The 16,568-nt window shown below is 34.4% G+C and overlaps 1 protein-coding gene across 4 annotated transcripts in view; it reads right to left on the reverse strand.

The window, feature by feature from the left end:
• Positions 1–2,919: 2,919 nt before the first annotated feature.
• Positions 2,920–16,568, reverse strand: part of LOC116344737 (dachshund homolog 2) — a 42,817-nt gene continuing 29,168 nt past the window's right edge. For 2 of the 4 annotated variants that reach the window (XM_031773432.1, XM_031773431.1), the window contains 9 exons: positions 10,729–10,933; positions 10,588–10,647; positions 10,388–10,461; positions 9,986–10,171; positions 9,564–9,830; positions 8,999–9,082; positions 7,205–7,351; positions 6,888–6,959; positions 2,920–6,396 (listed from right to left, as the gene is read on the reverse strand). In XM_031773432.1, coding sequence (XP_031629292.1) covers positions 6,269–6,396; positions 6,888–6,959; positions 7,205–7,351; positions 8,999–9,082; positions 9,564–9,830; positions 9,986–10,171; positions 10,388–10,461; positions 10,588–10,647; positions 10,729–10,933 — 1,223 coding nt within the window. In that variant the 3' untranslated portion in view covers positions 2,920–6,268. The remainder of the gene's footprint in view (positions 6,397–6,887; positions 6,960–7,204; positions 7,352–8,998; positions 9,083–9,563; positions 9,831–9,985; positions 10,172–10,387; positions 10,462–10,587; positions 10,648–10,728; positions 10,934–16,568) is intronic. The other 2 variants (XM_031773433.1, XM_031773434.1) reach the window with 2 other exon arrangements.

Consider the following 16,568-nt stretch of genomic DNA (forward strand, 5'->3'; position numbering starts at 1 on the left):
TCGTCATTTTAGCAACGGTTTGGTGTGTTTGGAACGTAACTGTAGAAGTCACTCGATGTCAAATGGAAAGATTCACAGTCCGTTTTGTGACAGTCTTTGTTTTCATTTCAAAATAAAAAAAAACATTTTCATCGTTTTAATCAGGACACAGCGTTATATAGTATAAGAAGTTATTCATTTGAATTGTGATATGAGTGTGTTCTCATTTTTTGTTTGTAACAAATTGTGCTTTGCTTGTAAAAGGAATTCTTGAGAATTATGTGTGAGTGTTTATATTAGAGTATGAAATAATTTGTTTGTCGTCATTTTTGGCTAACATTTGTTCCAATGATTTTGTTTGTTCGATGTTAAACGGATAAATTCACTGTTGGTTTTGAGATTGTCTCTGTTGTTATTTCAAAATAAGAAAGCATTCATAAAATTGACGGTGAATATTCCAACAAAATTTTCATCTGCGGAATATTGGAAAACATTTCATCATTTGAATCAGAATACAGAGTGACATCGTTGAGGTAAGAAGTGATTAATTTGAATTGTGATATAAGTGATTGTCATTTAAATTGTGATCTCATTTTATTCGTAATCTATGCTATTTTTGTTGCATTTTTTTCTAAATTGGTGTCTATTTTTTTATTTTCGAATAATTTAATCAGTTTTTTGAGAATGAACAGAAAAAGACATGGATGACGACGAGCTCGATGATAATCAACGAGAAGAAAGCAAATACGTTGTAATAAAATGTGGACTTCAAACAATTCTGCGACAACAACATGAACGGATTGAAAGAGTTGGAGAAGTTGTGACCAAAATGCTATTCGAGCGCAGTGTTCAAATGACAGAAGTGGCAGCATTGGCATCACTTTTTATTCTTTTTATTTTGAATGAAGCACTTGATAATGACGATCGTGCATTTTTTTTGCAACCACATCCAAGCCTGTTCATTGCCGATTGTTTCAGAGCGGTATTAAACCAACACGTTAACAATATTAATAGTGAATATCGGATATTGCCCGAGTTTCGTTTCATGGTAGAAAGAAACAGTGAAGAACAGTTCCGATGGCCAGATGATGAAAAGTTGGGAAATGGTTTGAGATATTTTTATAAACAATATATCACAAACATTCAAACCAATACCAACACATGGTGTGAAAAACGACTTGAGAATTTTTTTCGAATGCGTTGTTGGTATCGCAATCGATTCAACAATGGCTCAAGATTTGATGGCATCGACATCAGAAATGCCAAAGAGTTTTCATATCGATTTAAGAATTTAACAAATGGTGATAATGGTAATAATGTGGATCCACAACGCGTTGAAAAATTCAATATTTTAATGAGAGATTTGACTGAAATTGGATGTTCGGGAACAGTGAGTATGAAATTTTTCGCAAAATATCGTTGGTTTGAATCACTGTGGTTGTTCGGTCAAATGCAACGGCAAATAGAAGTGTATCACAGTCATGCCGAACAATGGAATACCATTCATGAAATGTTTCGTAACAATCCGAACTTTCAAGAGCCAACAATCAATCGACCACCAAAAATAAGCAGTTTTGCTCTTATACCATTATGCGACTACCATTTGAAAAACGTGCGATTGGACATTACGGACTTGTATAATAAAATTGTAAACGAACTTGATTTGGTGCCTTCTTTTCTCAATACGCGGACCAACCGGATGAATAAGAGAAAAGTAAAGTACTACACCCAAACTGATCGATCAGGTCTATGGAATATGTTGTTCGATGTCGGTAAAATAAATAAATTGGGCAAATCGAAATCATTCAATCATCAGATTTTGACCGATAGTGTTTCAATATCCATAATGTACAAGAAACCACAGCGACAACAACGACCACAGCAAACAACCCAAGCGAATCGGGGGCCGGAAAAACTCATTGGCAAGAAATACATCATTAGAATCGATCCGAATGAAAAATCGTGGTTAACTGTAGTGCGTCGCAACATTAAAAAAACACCTGATGAGCCGGCTGTTGAGGAAAGATATTTTGAAATGTAATTTGAAATGGTTTTGAATAGAAACTCATAGTTTTTTGTATCATTTTGCATTTTGAAGGAAAACATTATAATACCAAACCAGCGTTTTCATTGGGAAACTCAGCAGAAAAAACGCGACAAAGAAGCGAAAAAGTTGGCTGGATGGTTTGATATCGAAGAGAAGGAACATCTCAAAACATACCCATATCGTCCACCATCACCACGTAATTAACCATGGAAATCATACATTGAATATCGCATTAAAATGTTACGAAAAGGAATGGCAGCTTATGCGACGCGTGAATATGCACGACTGGATTTAGACCATCACATTCGCTCGACCAGAGTAAATGATCAAATCGCCGTGCGTGTGACAAACAACAAGCCGTCGTTGATTCAATTTGGTGCTTGGGCGATGAAACCCGATCGACCGTTTGGAATAAAAAAGCGTAAAAGATGTCCGGGATCGCGTAAGTTTTGTGTGAGCATTAAGAAACTTGGACATTCAGAAGTTGAAATGCAAGATGAATGGGGAACATCACAAACATGCGCGAATTGTCAGGAACGTTTTCCAAGGCACACAAAAGATGATCGATTTAAAGTGTGCTACGATTGTAGAGCGAAAAAGATTGATGGCCTGCCAGATTCAGTCGCTGGACTGCCAGATATCATTGTGTCAACGGTCAACAGACGTGTTTTGAGAAGAAAACGTACAATTATTAAGCGACAAATTATCGATGGCAATCGTGAGGCTGTGAACGAAAAACTTCGGACTGGGCGTTTAATGTCAAAGGTTAAAGTTACCTACAAAAATTGTCCATTAAATGTTGATGATGATGATGTTGTTCCACAAACAGTTACTTGGCACCGAGATATTGTTGCAGCAACATGCATTATGCTCAAAGGTATGAATCAATTGCAAACAGAATATTCATTATTTAATGTATTTGCTTTAAATTACATAGGACTTTGCCGGATCTTTGATGTACCATTGCCAGTTTCATTGTTAAGACCGCCGGAGTAAAACAACAATGTCAACTAACAAACATCATCAATTAATCATACATTCAAAAAATTACATAAAATAAAATATTTTAACTATTATAGTTAGCGTAGCTAGACATGAACAGACTATATAAAGTCTTGTGGTCTAGTTGTACAATAGTACAACATTGTACGGAGGGGGAGTGCCCGTAGGTGAGTAAAGTTTTTAATTTAAAAAAAGTATTTTATACCCAGTTCAACTGATACTAATGGTTGTCTTTCCCTTTTTCCATGTTTTCACACCTGAATGTTCCACCATGCCAAACCTATGGAAATTACTGAAACTACACACGAATCTAACCCCGAAAACGACCGTCAATATGTGCTCCATAATGGATGCATTTGCCCTATCAATTGTTTGCTGGGTAGTCGTATATTTAAAATTACAATTACAAATTACAATTACATATACTTTTATATTTAGTTAGAGTTCTCATATTCATTTAGTTTACGATTAAATGTTAATTTTTTTTGCTTCATTATCTTCTTGTGTCTGTATGTGTTCGTATATTTTCCATAGAAGTTATACAGAAGAGGAGAAGAGAGATGTATGAATGTAGAGAATATATTGTTTTCTTTATCGAAAAAAAAAATCATTTAATTCTGATTTTCAATCTTGTTCATGCTTATTGCGTTGCATATATGACGCACGCGAGCTTCATATCTTTGCGCCGGCTCTTCCATTGTTTATAGCGTTTTGCATTATGCAATGGGACTGTCTTTCAACAAATCTAGTATGACACTATTATGTCTTCAAATAGAGAAAATGACGCTAGAATTTGGCGACGGCAGTTACTTACATTTCAATTCGATTTCATCTTCGGCAATTCGATTGTCATCATCAATCACGCTTTTCTATTTCTTATTAAGTTCTAATAGATCTGCCATTTCTTTTAAGCAATTTATTATGTATTATTTTATCCAATGGTGAATTTTGCATCTCAGTATTTCATAAACCAAGGCACGAAGACAATGACAGCTGGGCAACGCAGCAACTTCATTATGGTTGCCACTGTTTATGTTGGGTGGCACAAATTTGTACCATTTTTGATTTGGGCGATCGAAATTTGTGTCATTTTTTTAGTTTCGCTGGCAACCGCACCATGGCGCTACTGTCAACGTTGCTTGTCATCGTCGCGCTTTGATAAACCTATACCCAATTTGAAATTCGTCTAAAAATGAAAACAACTTGCCAAAAAAATGTTGATTTGTGACTCGTCCGAAATGCCATGTGTGATATGAGCGCACGCCCATACCAATTATCAAAGTGCCAAAAGTGAAAACTTTTTGCCGTTTTTTGTTCTTGCAGAAAAAAGTTAAAGGATCTATGCGTGTGAAACGGTTGAAGATGGACTATAAATTCACACATTGTAAACACTCTGTCCCTTTCTGTATCTCTTAGTATTGTCTTGACATGCTTTTTCATGCGAAAGAGAGAGAGAGAGAGAGAGAGAGAGAGAGTAATTTAGGTGAAAATAGTGTGTAGAATTTAAGAAAAGTAAAAAGTCAGCACATAGTGCTGAGCATCGTGCGTTTGTTCACTATATTTTTACAAGCAAAAAATCGATCACAACAGCATATTGAAAACACGGAACATTTCTTGTTAATCATTAAAAATTAATTTAATTTAACACTAAAAAATTGGATGAAAACATCAAACGAAATGGTGTGTCCACTCACGCAGCTTCAAACTCAGAGCGACACAAGAACAAATAAAATGAAAAGAGTCAACCAAGGGTATGGCATGCTATATAAAATGTTGGCGAACAAAAACCTTACAAATTTGTCGGAATAAACCTTATAGTTCTATGTACAAAATTACACAAATATGAGATAGTCAATACGAAATTTGTAATTCAGATTCTATCCGATAGATGGCGTTACGGTTTGGCACGTCGCCATGTCTCTCATATACGTGCCATTCCCTTGGAGTCAACAGAACGAATTGTGAAGAAAATGGCGATTTTGCGCGTGAGCGATGGGGGAAAAATTCTATCCCTCCCTCCGTCGGTAGCATAATTAATTCTGTGTGTTTATTATTGCTAATGGTTAGCTTAATTATTAAGATTATTATTTAATTTGTTTAATAAACAATTTCTACTGTGTATGTGATATAGAAGTTGCGTCGGTTCGTCTCTTTCACTCTGAGATGATTCTTTCTGGCTTTTTCTTAACTCATTCGCACCCTTGTTTTTATTCCAATAATTACTATCTGGTTTAGTATTTCTGTTTCACCTATTACTTTCAATTTTAAAATTGCAATTGCAAAAGGTTCAATCATATCTCTCTTCATTTTTTAAATGAATCTCGATTTTTCTCTGCGGTTTTTTTATAATTTTATATTATTGTGATATTGTTACTTATTTTTTTTCTTTAAATTTTAATTCACCTAAGTTTAAGTTAATACAAATAATTTATGGCAAAGAAATAGGAATTTATAAATTGGTTAAATGTTAAAGTGGGCGTATGCATTTTTTCTTTCATTTACTCTGTAAATTATGTGTATGTATGTTTGTGGATTTTCTTCCGTTAAAATCTTCTAATTTTGAAATTTTAATTAGTAAATTACTCTCTATGCGAGTAATGCGTTAAATCATTTCATTTTTTTCTCTTTATGATAGTCTTACTTGGGTTTTTCCTATAAATACGCTTGTATTCTTACTACTGATTCGCGCGCGACACACGAATAAATCTCATCAATATGAATCTTTATTCACCGCATTCCTTTTTTTCCGCCAGTTTAACCTCTCTACTTTTTGATTAATTATTATGTGAAAATGTAAATTAACCTCATAGAAATTCACCTGCTAATACAATTTTTTTATTTCATCTTTAAATCTAGATTTATAAGAGATTGTGTAATCGAGTGTTGTTTGTATATGTATATGTTTGTGTGTGTTTGGGAAAACTTGAGATCTGGATCTGTATTAGTTGAAAAGAGTTGTTGCTGATGAGCACATTAGCACTTATTTTAACCAATATTACCGAACACACGGCAGGCGCTTCTTATGTCTCCGATATCATCATCATCATCATAAACGTTCACATTCACTCGTCGATATACTTCATTTTTATAAATTTTCTTTCACTTTTACGAACGATACAAACTGAATCATTGCACATTTTTTAGTTTCACTTTTTTAATCGTTTTCACTGTGTATGTTTTTTTTCAATGAAATTTTTTATCGATTTTATTTAGTCACTGTTCCGATGATGAGCCATTCGACTAAGTCGCACTGCTGAATAAAACCGAATTTTTGTAGTAATTTGGCCTCTCCTGAAATGGACTTTTCACATCACGATCGCCAGTTTGTTGACGTGTTTTTCGTTCCATTTCCATCTCATGCAGTGATTCTATTCAAAATTGAAGATTTCAATGTGAATTTTTTTCCATTAGTGAATTAAATTGAAAAATGGATGACTTTTTCTTTTAAGAAGAATTTAAAAATATTTTTTGTCTATTTTTTTTAAGTGAAAATTCTAATAAAGCGGCAATATAGTCAGCGGTTGAAAGGGTTATTTAAACGCAATTGTTTTGTCTTATTTCTTTTTTACTATTTCAAGCGAAAAGTGAGTTTTTGTATGTTTCTCAAATGCTATGCTAATGGTTAAATGAATCTATTATCATCGCAACGCCTAAAATACCCTTTACCATCGATATTATCGTAGATTGAAAAGTGGCGCAATTCCATACAGAATTTTAATTTCAATTTTCAACATGATTGAAGGTTTATTCGGTTTGAATACGCAACATTTCAGTCTGTCGAATCTTGAGACAGTACGAGTAAACTGTTCAAGAGACTACAGTTAATTAGTAAGTGGTTGTTGAGATGATAAAGACTCACGGTTGTTTGTGTAAGGACTCTCAGTGCGGCGATCGGCCGACGACGGCTTTTCTTTTCGATCACCAGATGATTCTACATTGTTTTTCGGGGACAAAATATCGAAAAAAAAAATTGTTACCAAAGAGTCGATGTAAAAATGTGTTAAAAATAAAAAAGCTGATTTATACGACAGAGACAATTAGAAACAAACACCAATTGAATAAGCAAGAGAAGCATTTAACAAAAATCAATTCAGACATAATTCAATTTACTTGCAAGAAACCATAATTAAGTAGAAAAAATCATGAAGGTGAGTATATATCTAAATATTTACTTACCAGATAATAAACGCAAGGCTTCAGCTGGAGCGCCAGAAGCCTTAAGTGCATCTTCAATTTGAGTGCGACGTTTCGTTTCAACTTCCAATTTTTGTTCAAAACGATTGCGTAGCTTTCGTTCTCTTTTGAAGCGCTTCTGATACAGAACTATAGAAAGAGAATAAAATGATATATTTATTCGTAAATTATTGAAAGCGAATGACATAAATAATTATTATTATTAATAAAACGATCGCTGTGTTCAAGTCCTGCTTTAGTTTGAATATAAGACTTTAAATTAATTTTAAATGAACTGATTCAGTTTAAACTGATTCAATGGACATCTTTTCATTCTAATAAAATTAAAACAGCTGGAAGAACTTATTTCAAACAAATTCCTTGAAAATGCGGACATTTGTGTCTTCATTCAAATGAAAAATGTCAAAACGGTTGAATAATTATTTCTTCAACATATGACATTAGTAAAAAAAATGTTTGCTGAAATCGTATCTGACAAAAAAATGACCAAAGCAAAAAAAAGTGCCAGGAAAGTTGGTATAAAATGTAACTATGATCCTTTTTTCGTTTGTCATTTAAGAAGTTCAAAAGGAAACAAAAGGAAAATCGATTAATTGGAATCGATGGCGCAAGAAAAGACAACAACCAGTGGATTGGGCTCACTCACGAGCGCACGCATGTTCCAAAAGCCTTTGTTGGATTGGCAAAAGGCGAAAAAAAGAATGCAAAATAAAAATATTAATTTGGTATCGTATAATATTGAGACGTTGGCGCCGAAAAGTCAACCGCAATACGCAATCCACTTGACATCCTGTGTATACGTGTGCTTATTGAACATGACCGTGTGTCTTAACCTGGTGCACACATTAAAACTAACGAAATTTAATATCACACAATGTTCGTTTGGTTGAAAAATAAGAAGTAGAAAAAAAGCAGCCCGTAGCAAAACATTGCAAAAGACATATTTTTCTCGTTCGTTCGATTGCATTCTTTCTTGTTTAAATTATAAATTTCATAAGTTCGGTTGCGAATGGGTCTCATTTGCCATATGTTGTTTTTGACTGAATGCACACACATCGAGTGAGTGTGTTCGAAATTGAAATTCAATCTATGTCCAATAGACTCCTCCCGAAAAAATTTACCAGAAAATACAGAGTCCAATTTGCATTTATCTGATTTTCTAGTCAATGACTCAAGCTTCCTTCTCACTTCAATAAATCCAATGACAGATATTAAATCGCACAAAACATAAAAAGAAAGAATCTGTGTCTCTTTTCGAAACGAAAACGAGATGCAGTCATAATTTGTTTACTTTGTGATCGTTTACAACCATCTCGGAAATGACAGGACGCTACTTCGTTTTTATTTTTCTTATTCATTTTTGTTGCTCTCTCTTTCTCTCTACATTTCTGCTGAGTGGCCACACGCTAGGCGCGTTTTCTTTTTGCTTGGATAAGCACTTGGATTCATTTCATTTATGGCTGCATTTTCAAGGTATGAAAACATTTTGTACGCCAAAATACTATTTCTCTCGTTTTTTTATTATTTAAATTCGGATGCACAAAAACAATACATAAAACACAGTCTACGCCGAAAAACGGAATGAACTGGAAGAAATGGTGGATTGAATTTCCGAGAATCCGCACAAATAAGGCAAAAAATTATATCAATTTAAACGGAATATAATTTGAGCTAATCATTTTTGACATTCGACTTTAAAATGAATTGACATTTTTCTGTCGTCTTTCATTCCTTTGGATATTTTAATCAAAGAGTCATAAACAAACTTTAACTTACCTCGAAGTTTTCGCTCATCGGACAGTTGTCTCTCCAATGTATCTTTACATTCGCGCTCTCGCAAAACGTCCATTTTAAGTTCAGCTAATCGCGAAAAAAGTACAAAAAAAGAGAAAAATAATAGCAAAGATAATTAGAGTTGTATTCACTTTGAATTTAAAAAAAGGTTTCATGTCTAATTTGAGCATATATTCTTTATCCGTTTATGTGATGCGATGCCGACAAAGTGCCGACGGCTTTTTTCTGTCTTTATTCAACATCAATATGGTACGTATACAAGTTAATTTTAAATTATTTAATAGACACCTTCGTTAAGTGGCTGTAATAGAAATTGATTTTTGATTGCCAATTGTTTACGACGCGACAGCCACCACGCGAATAATTAATACAAATCGATAATTTCGGCCGAGTCAAGTGAAATACGGCTGAGAAAGAAGGGGCGCAAAAACTATGAACCAAACAACGAACCATGCTTAGTTTAATGAGTTGCACTTTTTTACTGGTCGTCAACGTTGTTGTTGTTCATCGTCGTCAATGCTACTAAAACATTTTCATATACACGTACCTTTTTCATAGCTGATTTGACGTTCCTGTTGTCTGGCATTGTCAGCGGCGACAGTCAATAAACTTTGGATGTTTCGTAATAGCGTCTCGGTCGATGATAAATTCTGTTGTTCTTGTTCCGAAACATTGCTCTTCACACCACTGGCTACCACGGCTGCAGCGGTAGCCGCTAACGATGTGTAATTTATTGCCTGCTGATGCGCATCGGAATTTGGAACTTGTGACGATGGTGCTTGGGCTGCGTTATCACGTTCATTATCACTCAAATCTACATACCGCGTGTGTTTTTTTTTGTGGTTAGAAAATGAAGAGTGTTTTTTTATTTGCGGTCACCATCATTAGATTGTGTGTGTGTGTGTTTTTAAAATCGGAAGTGTTGGTTTTTGTTGTTGATGTTTTAAGCTGACATTTGATGCGACTTACCTTCGTCCTTTGCTTCGCGCTCATCAACATCGGATATATTGTCTTCGCTTAGATTCTCATCTTCATCGTGAATGGATGGTGCTGGTGATTGATTCTCACTTCGATCACTCTGATCGCCGGTACTGCCTTGATCTAAACCACCAGATTTTGAGAGATTTAACACCGGACTATGACCATTTGATGAACCTTATTTTGATTTGAATTAAAATGTAAACGGATTGGTTTTACGATTGATTTCGGAAGAAAAAAAAATTTGCTCAAGTTTTTCGTTTCAATTCAATTTTTAAAAGTTCAGTTCAATTTTAAAGGAAATACATCTCTATCCAAGGATATTAAGGTGAAATTCAAGAATTTCAGGTCTGATTGTAATCTGAAAATAAAAATAATTCGAATAAAGCTCACCATTATGTGATGTGTGCTCCCTTGATTTTTGCTCGCTGATTTGGTTTCGATCGTCAACTCTTTCTTCTCGCAATCTGTATAACGAAATGAACGAAAAATGATGGTCATTTATAATGAAATTTAAATTAATTCAGTAACAGCTCTAATATATTCGAATGAGAATTGATTTGATTGAAATGTAAAGAGAATCGAAAACCTACCGTTCTAAGTGCTTAACAATGTCTTCGTAAGCGGCTCTACAATTTTCCCAAATGCCAGACCTTGTGATGAAACAATGTAATTTTATGAGTACATTTCATAATAGCACCTCCATTCAATATTTTCGTCTTATGGTTTTTTACCTGGCAATGGCATCCATGTTGGGTAGATTCGGTTGTCCTTTCATGAGTTGGCTGTCGTGTCGTGGTAGTCCGTGTGGCGGTAAGCCAGGACTCATCATGGCACCAGGATGATGGTTCATTTGCATAAATTGCATGTGATTCAAATGTGTTGGCGGTGGATTGTAACCGTTTGCCAAAAGTGGGGATTTCTCCAACCTCGAAATATCTGCAAATTTCATATCAAAAGAGAAAAAAAACGTTAAACGTAATGTTAATAGAATTTTGCTCATTTTTTCATATCATCGTTATCAACGCAAAACACTATTGCACTCTATCGCTTAAGTGGAATCACTTAAAATTGATACGATAACGTAATGAAATACATAACGCACGGTACTGAAAACAGAGTGTGCTACGAGTACTACACATACATCGTATGCACACCGAAAACTGCCAAAGAGATAGATAAAAATTTGCCACTCGAAATGAGTCGAACGAAGAAAGAACACCAACAAAAAAGAAGACAAAAGGCCTGTGAATAACAACAAAAATATGTTATCTAAAATGAAACGCGTTAACGAATCAAAAGCGCAGGTTAAACACGTATCGTCGCAATAATTCCCATTTGAAAAAGAGAGGATACATCATCGCTTATGTTTTTGCCAATATATTGTACAGCAAGTCGTATTTAGCATGTAATCGGTATCGAATGAGCATAACCAGGGTAACCAATTCATCAGATTGAGTGTATAATGTGTTTATGTACTTAATGCTTTTTTCTCTGTTCATTCGATCTGTGTCTATGCCTTGATGCCCTCGATGTGTGTGTATTGAAAAAGATCCAAAGAAAAACTCAAAAACCATTCAATATATTTTTGTGAATAGAATGTTAAAGAAGACTCTTTTAATCATCACATTGATACCATATTGAGATTGAAAATATCTGTAGCTAAGATAACTACTGAAGTGGTGTGTGGCTGTGGCTCTCTCTCTCTTTCTCTATGCATGGGTGAAGGCGCACACAGATTTGCAACATGGACTCTTGTGCGCTTTTTGTGCAATACGATCTATGGCTATGTGCGAAGGCAAATGAAATCGCATAGCAGCAATACAAGAAGAAAGAAAAAAAGAAACGATTACGTTTTCAATCTTTTTGCAGTGCGCTTTCGTGTTTTGTCTCGGTTATTTTCTCATATTTTTTTCTCGGAGTTTAGTTTTGTTCCTTAATCAGCCGCCGCATAGACATAAATCAACAAGCCACACGTAACTACGCGAATAATACAACATACACACGATCGCGATATTTGCTTTTCTGTTCAATTAAACAACGAGACTTTTATTCCAATTCCAATGTTTGAATCATTTTCGCCGTTTTTTCGACTCGCAGCAAAAAGATAGATATATAAAGAATGTGTGTGTGTGTGAGAGAGAGAGAGAGAACAAAAGTAACAGAGAAGCGATGAGCAGGAAATTGTCAGATAAAAACCAGAAAATTGATTGCTTTCAAATGCTTAATTAAAATGAACAAAATGCGCACCAGGAATGACTCATTTTAAATAATGCACAACAGTATTTGCATTGTGTCGAATGTAAGCTTTCGCACGTCATTTTGGATAAATGAATTTGTCAATTTGTTTACATTTGAATCAATGTGTGTGTAATTGATTTACCGGCATTTTTCTGGTTTTGTAAACGACCATTTCGGTAGCTCGCCAAGGTTCGATCACACACAAACAAAACAATAAAATTGAATCGGAACATTATTGTCGGCACATTTCAAAATAACCGCAAAAATTCCAATCAGACATTTTTTCCCATCCGGATTGATCTGTTACATTCTTCGCCCGTTTATAAAATGATGCCATGTTGGTGCTCGCTCTGCCTCGTTGACATGATGTAATTTTTTTTTAATTCATATATGTTCGTTCACAAATAATTCAAATATATTTTGATATTGAAAAAGAAAAAAAAATCAAACGTAATGTATGTTGCGATGGGAAAACAATGGAAAAACCAAACAAAAACAGATTTGGTAAGCTTAGCCTGCGGAGAATCATCTCCCGGAACAACGAAAAAAAATTATGTGTTGTAATAATGTAAGAATAACAGCCGGGATAAACAGAGAAAATTGTTTGGCAAAATTTAAATGTGAAAAGGATAAAGAAAAAAACCCAAAAATGTGCATTACGCACCCGAAACGAGAGCAGCAGAGTGAGAAATCTACTCTATAGATTGGCATCGGGTCGCAAATGTGCGTTGCACAAATTTAGATTACTAATAACGAGAGACAGACAGACATCAACATAAAAAATAATGCACATTTAATAACAATGTACGCTGAAAAATATTTGTTAGATATGTTATTATTATTATTAGGTCGAACATTACACGCAATAATTCTCGAGCTGAACGCACTGAAAAAAGAGACAGAGAAAAAAACAACAACAATGAACGGCACTGTAAATAAACAAGATGAAAGAGGCGACCAGAAATAAATGCAACAACAATACGTCGAATAAATACAGAAGAAGCAAAGAAAAAAATTATTCATTTATGCAATTGTATTTGTTTGTAATAAGTATGTCGATGTGTGTATTTCATTGAAATTGACAAGAGCTCTCCTGCATGTTGCTCTCTCACTTCGTTATAAGTACATTATAATTCGTGTATATTTCAATTGTTGGACCTGAACGTGTCGATTGCACATATACACACGAAGACAGCCGCATGTATTGACGAATGAATGTTAAACCAACGAGAGAGCGAGATGCACACGGCGAGAGAGAAGGAGAATGAGTACATCTGTCTCGACCGCTACAAACAAGGAATAATCATTTTTCCCCACAAGCTAGTAACAATTTTAGCCATCAGTCAAAAAAACAAAATACGCCGTGTTTGCGTATGTGAAATTTAAACGCGCATTTTCAAAAATATGTTGAAATGGGCAAACTACATCGATTGTCGTCGTACTCTTTATTTCACTTTGTCTCTCTTTCGCTCTCGTCGTTTTCTTTTGTTATTATTAATAAAATGCTGCCATATTTATTTTTCATATTAGTTATTAGCTACTTTTCATTTCCATTCCCGTGTGTTTAATTCACGACTCGCTTCGATTTGGATTATTTACTTTTGCCACGGCGGTTCACTGTTCGCCAACAACAAAAAAATGTATTGTAACAACTTCAAAGTAAAATACATATGCATGGAAAATCCATGCCCAAAGTGTCTTTCATTTTTTGTTTTTAATTTTATACTGCTTCACCCCAATCATACGCACTTTACTTGCAAATACTAACAATTGTCACTGCCAATTCAATATAAATGTTCGACTTTCATATTTTTACAAAGAAAAATACAAATTACCGGGACAAATTACATAACAATCGGCAAGGAAAAAAGTGACATTTAAAGAGAAACATTTACAATGTAACAAGCAATTTGTGTGGTTCGACAAATTAAACTGAGGAGTGAAAGAGATACGCATTATTTAACCACAATCGTACCAAATTTGGACGCCGATTATTGACAAAAGCAATGGATTCCAACCACAAAACACAAACAAAAACTAATCACTCTTACTTATTGACTTTAATAAAATGTTACGCAAACAAGGAAAAATATGCCCATATAAACATTATTCGAATGGAAAGGAACGAAAACGCGAGACCAACAAATAATGGCAACTCATTATTTTTGCATTAAATTTTTTTTTTGTATTCTAATAATAATGGAAAACTTTTGCAAACTACACAATAACATCTTTGTTTGAAAAATCGAGTTATTTCGAGATCGGATGGCAACATATATCATGCATCAATTGATTTTTTTTCTTGCATTTTTTTGGTCGCACACAATTTTTTGTGAACATTTGGTGCAAATAGAAACAAAATAGATAAATCGACATTCTGTTTCAGCAATCAACCGAAAAAATTGAGGAGCAATACATTTTGTTTGTACTTTTTCGACTAAAATGATGTAAGCAGGTCAATGAATCTAAAATTCTGACGATATATTTCTATTATGAAATTATTTTTCATCCATTATAAATTATTTGAAATGGAATCGATGTCAGAGGATGAAATATAGTACTTTTTATTAGAAAATATGCATTTCTTTTTCGGAAGAAAATCTTGCAATAGTGAAAATCAGACATTTCAAATCATCAAACAGACTAATTTTTACTATGCAAAGCTTTAAGAAAACTGAGCGAATTGAAAAACATATTTTGAACTGAATAGCAAAAAAATCTCAAAGTGAATTTGCATTAAATATCACGAATAATCAGCAATTCATTTAACAAAGTAGTGTAAATGCGCTGTCTCTATGGCACTTCATTTGTTCGGCACTGTTTAATGGAAACCGACAGTCAATTATCGCAACGAATAACTTAAAAAACGATGAGCCGGCATGACGTATCATATCGTCAAGTTCATTGATTTAAGAATGCTGGAATGCGCTGTGTATCTGTGCATTTCTCAGGCAAATTGATCTTGGTGAAGACGTCTCACATTCGCATGACAATCATTCATAAATATTAAATAATACGTTTTGGACTATCGTGAAGATAATGAGCGTAAGAGAGAAAGAAATCACCCTGCAAAGCGGACGAGATAGGAAAAAAATTCCAACTTCAAGTCGAGATTGGGAAAAATTGTGTTAAAATAATAAAACACTTCGTGAAAAAAATGGTTTGTTTGGTATTGGACGTGTCCATAAATTTTCAATCTACACGAATCGAGTTATGTTATAATTATTTGTTTTGATTTAAATAATGTGCGTGTTGATCGCAAATCGATCGCCCAACAACGGATTTTCTATACGTTTTTATCAGTTTTTGTTTGTGGTTGTGTCTTTTCATTCAATTTTCGGTCGCGTGTTAAGAGCTCAGGTACACACAATATAACCTACTGGTGAACAGTTACACACCACGAAAAATTACCGGTAACGTACGGCTGGGCGGACTAAAGCTCACTGGTTCTTTCTCTTTCATTTCAAAGAAACGAACTAAACAATATGAAGAAGTGGATTTCCTCTTTGGTTCGGCAGCTTTGCACGGCAATCGGATGCAGACAGCAATCGAGTTTACCTTATAAGAGGAAGTTAACCAATAAATTACACATTCTCTCTCTTACAAATATTACGAAATCTAATCTCCACTCGGCTCTGTTAAATATGCTGAGCAGTCGACTGGGTAGATAGTGAATTGAGAGAAGATAAATAAAGTGCGTGTGCCGGCTGTGGTTTCGTTCGTGAAATGCGGTTTTGTTGTCGTTCTTTTATTTTTTTAAAAACATTTTTTTTTTCAGAATTCGGCAGGCACAACAACACCATTCAGATAAAAGAAGATAATGCACCGATTCGTATGCTCTTTGAAACGACAAATTACCAATTCTCGGGCTTGTAGCACAAGTGAAAAGACAGAGTCGAAAACAAGAGATGCAAGTGAGTGCATTTTATATTTCAAACCAAATGAAAAACTAGCATTTGGAATGAAGAATAACTTCGTTTACTCTACAATTATCATACGAAACAAATAAAAATGAATTATTTAAACAGTTTAGCATTTATGTTATATTTTTCTTTCTTTTCCGTCTTGTTTTCTTTCCTTTCTTTCTTTCCTTATTGCATTTCTATAACTGCCATTCATAATTACATAGTATTTGTTATTCTTTGTTTCGAATGCATTTTTTGGTTCCGTTCTTGCTAACTCCATCTCAGTGGCATTGCCGGTGTTCTCAATGCACGTGAATGTGTGTACATTTCCCTGGAAACTGAGCCTGACTCTTTTTTTATCAAGTGTTTAGTTTATGAATATATCTTCAGTTGTGTCTTTCATGTGTGTGCAGTGTACACGTACGAGT

The sequence above is a fragment of the Contarinia nasturtii genome, unplaced genomic scaffold (genome assembly GCF_009176525.2).
Source record: "Contarinia nasturtii isolate CC-2019 unplaced genomic scaffold, AAFC_CNas_1.1 Cnas_scaffold_1182, whole genome shotgun sequence".
Classification (NCBI taxonomy): domain Eukaryota; kingdom Metazoa; phylum Arthropoda; class Insecta; order Diptera; family Cecidomyiidae; genus Contarinia; species Contarinia nasturtii.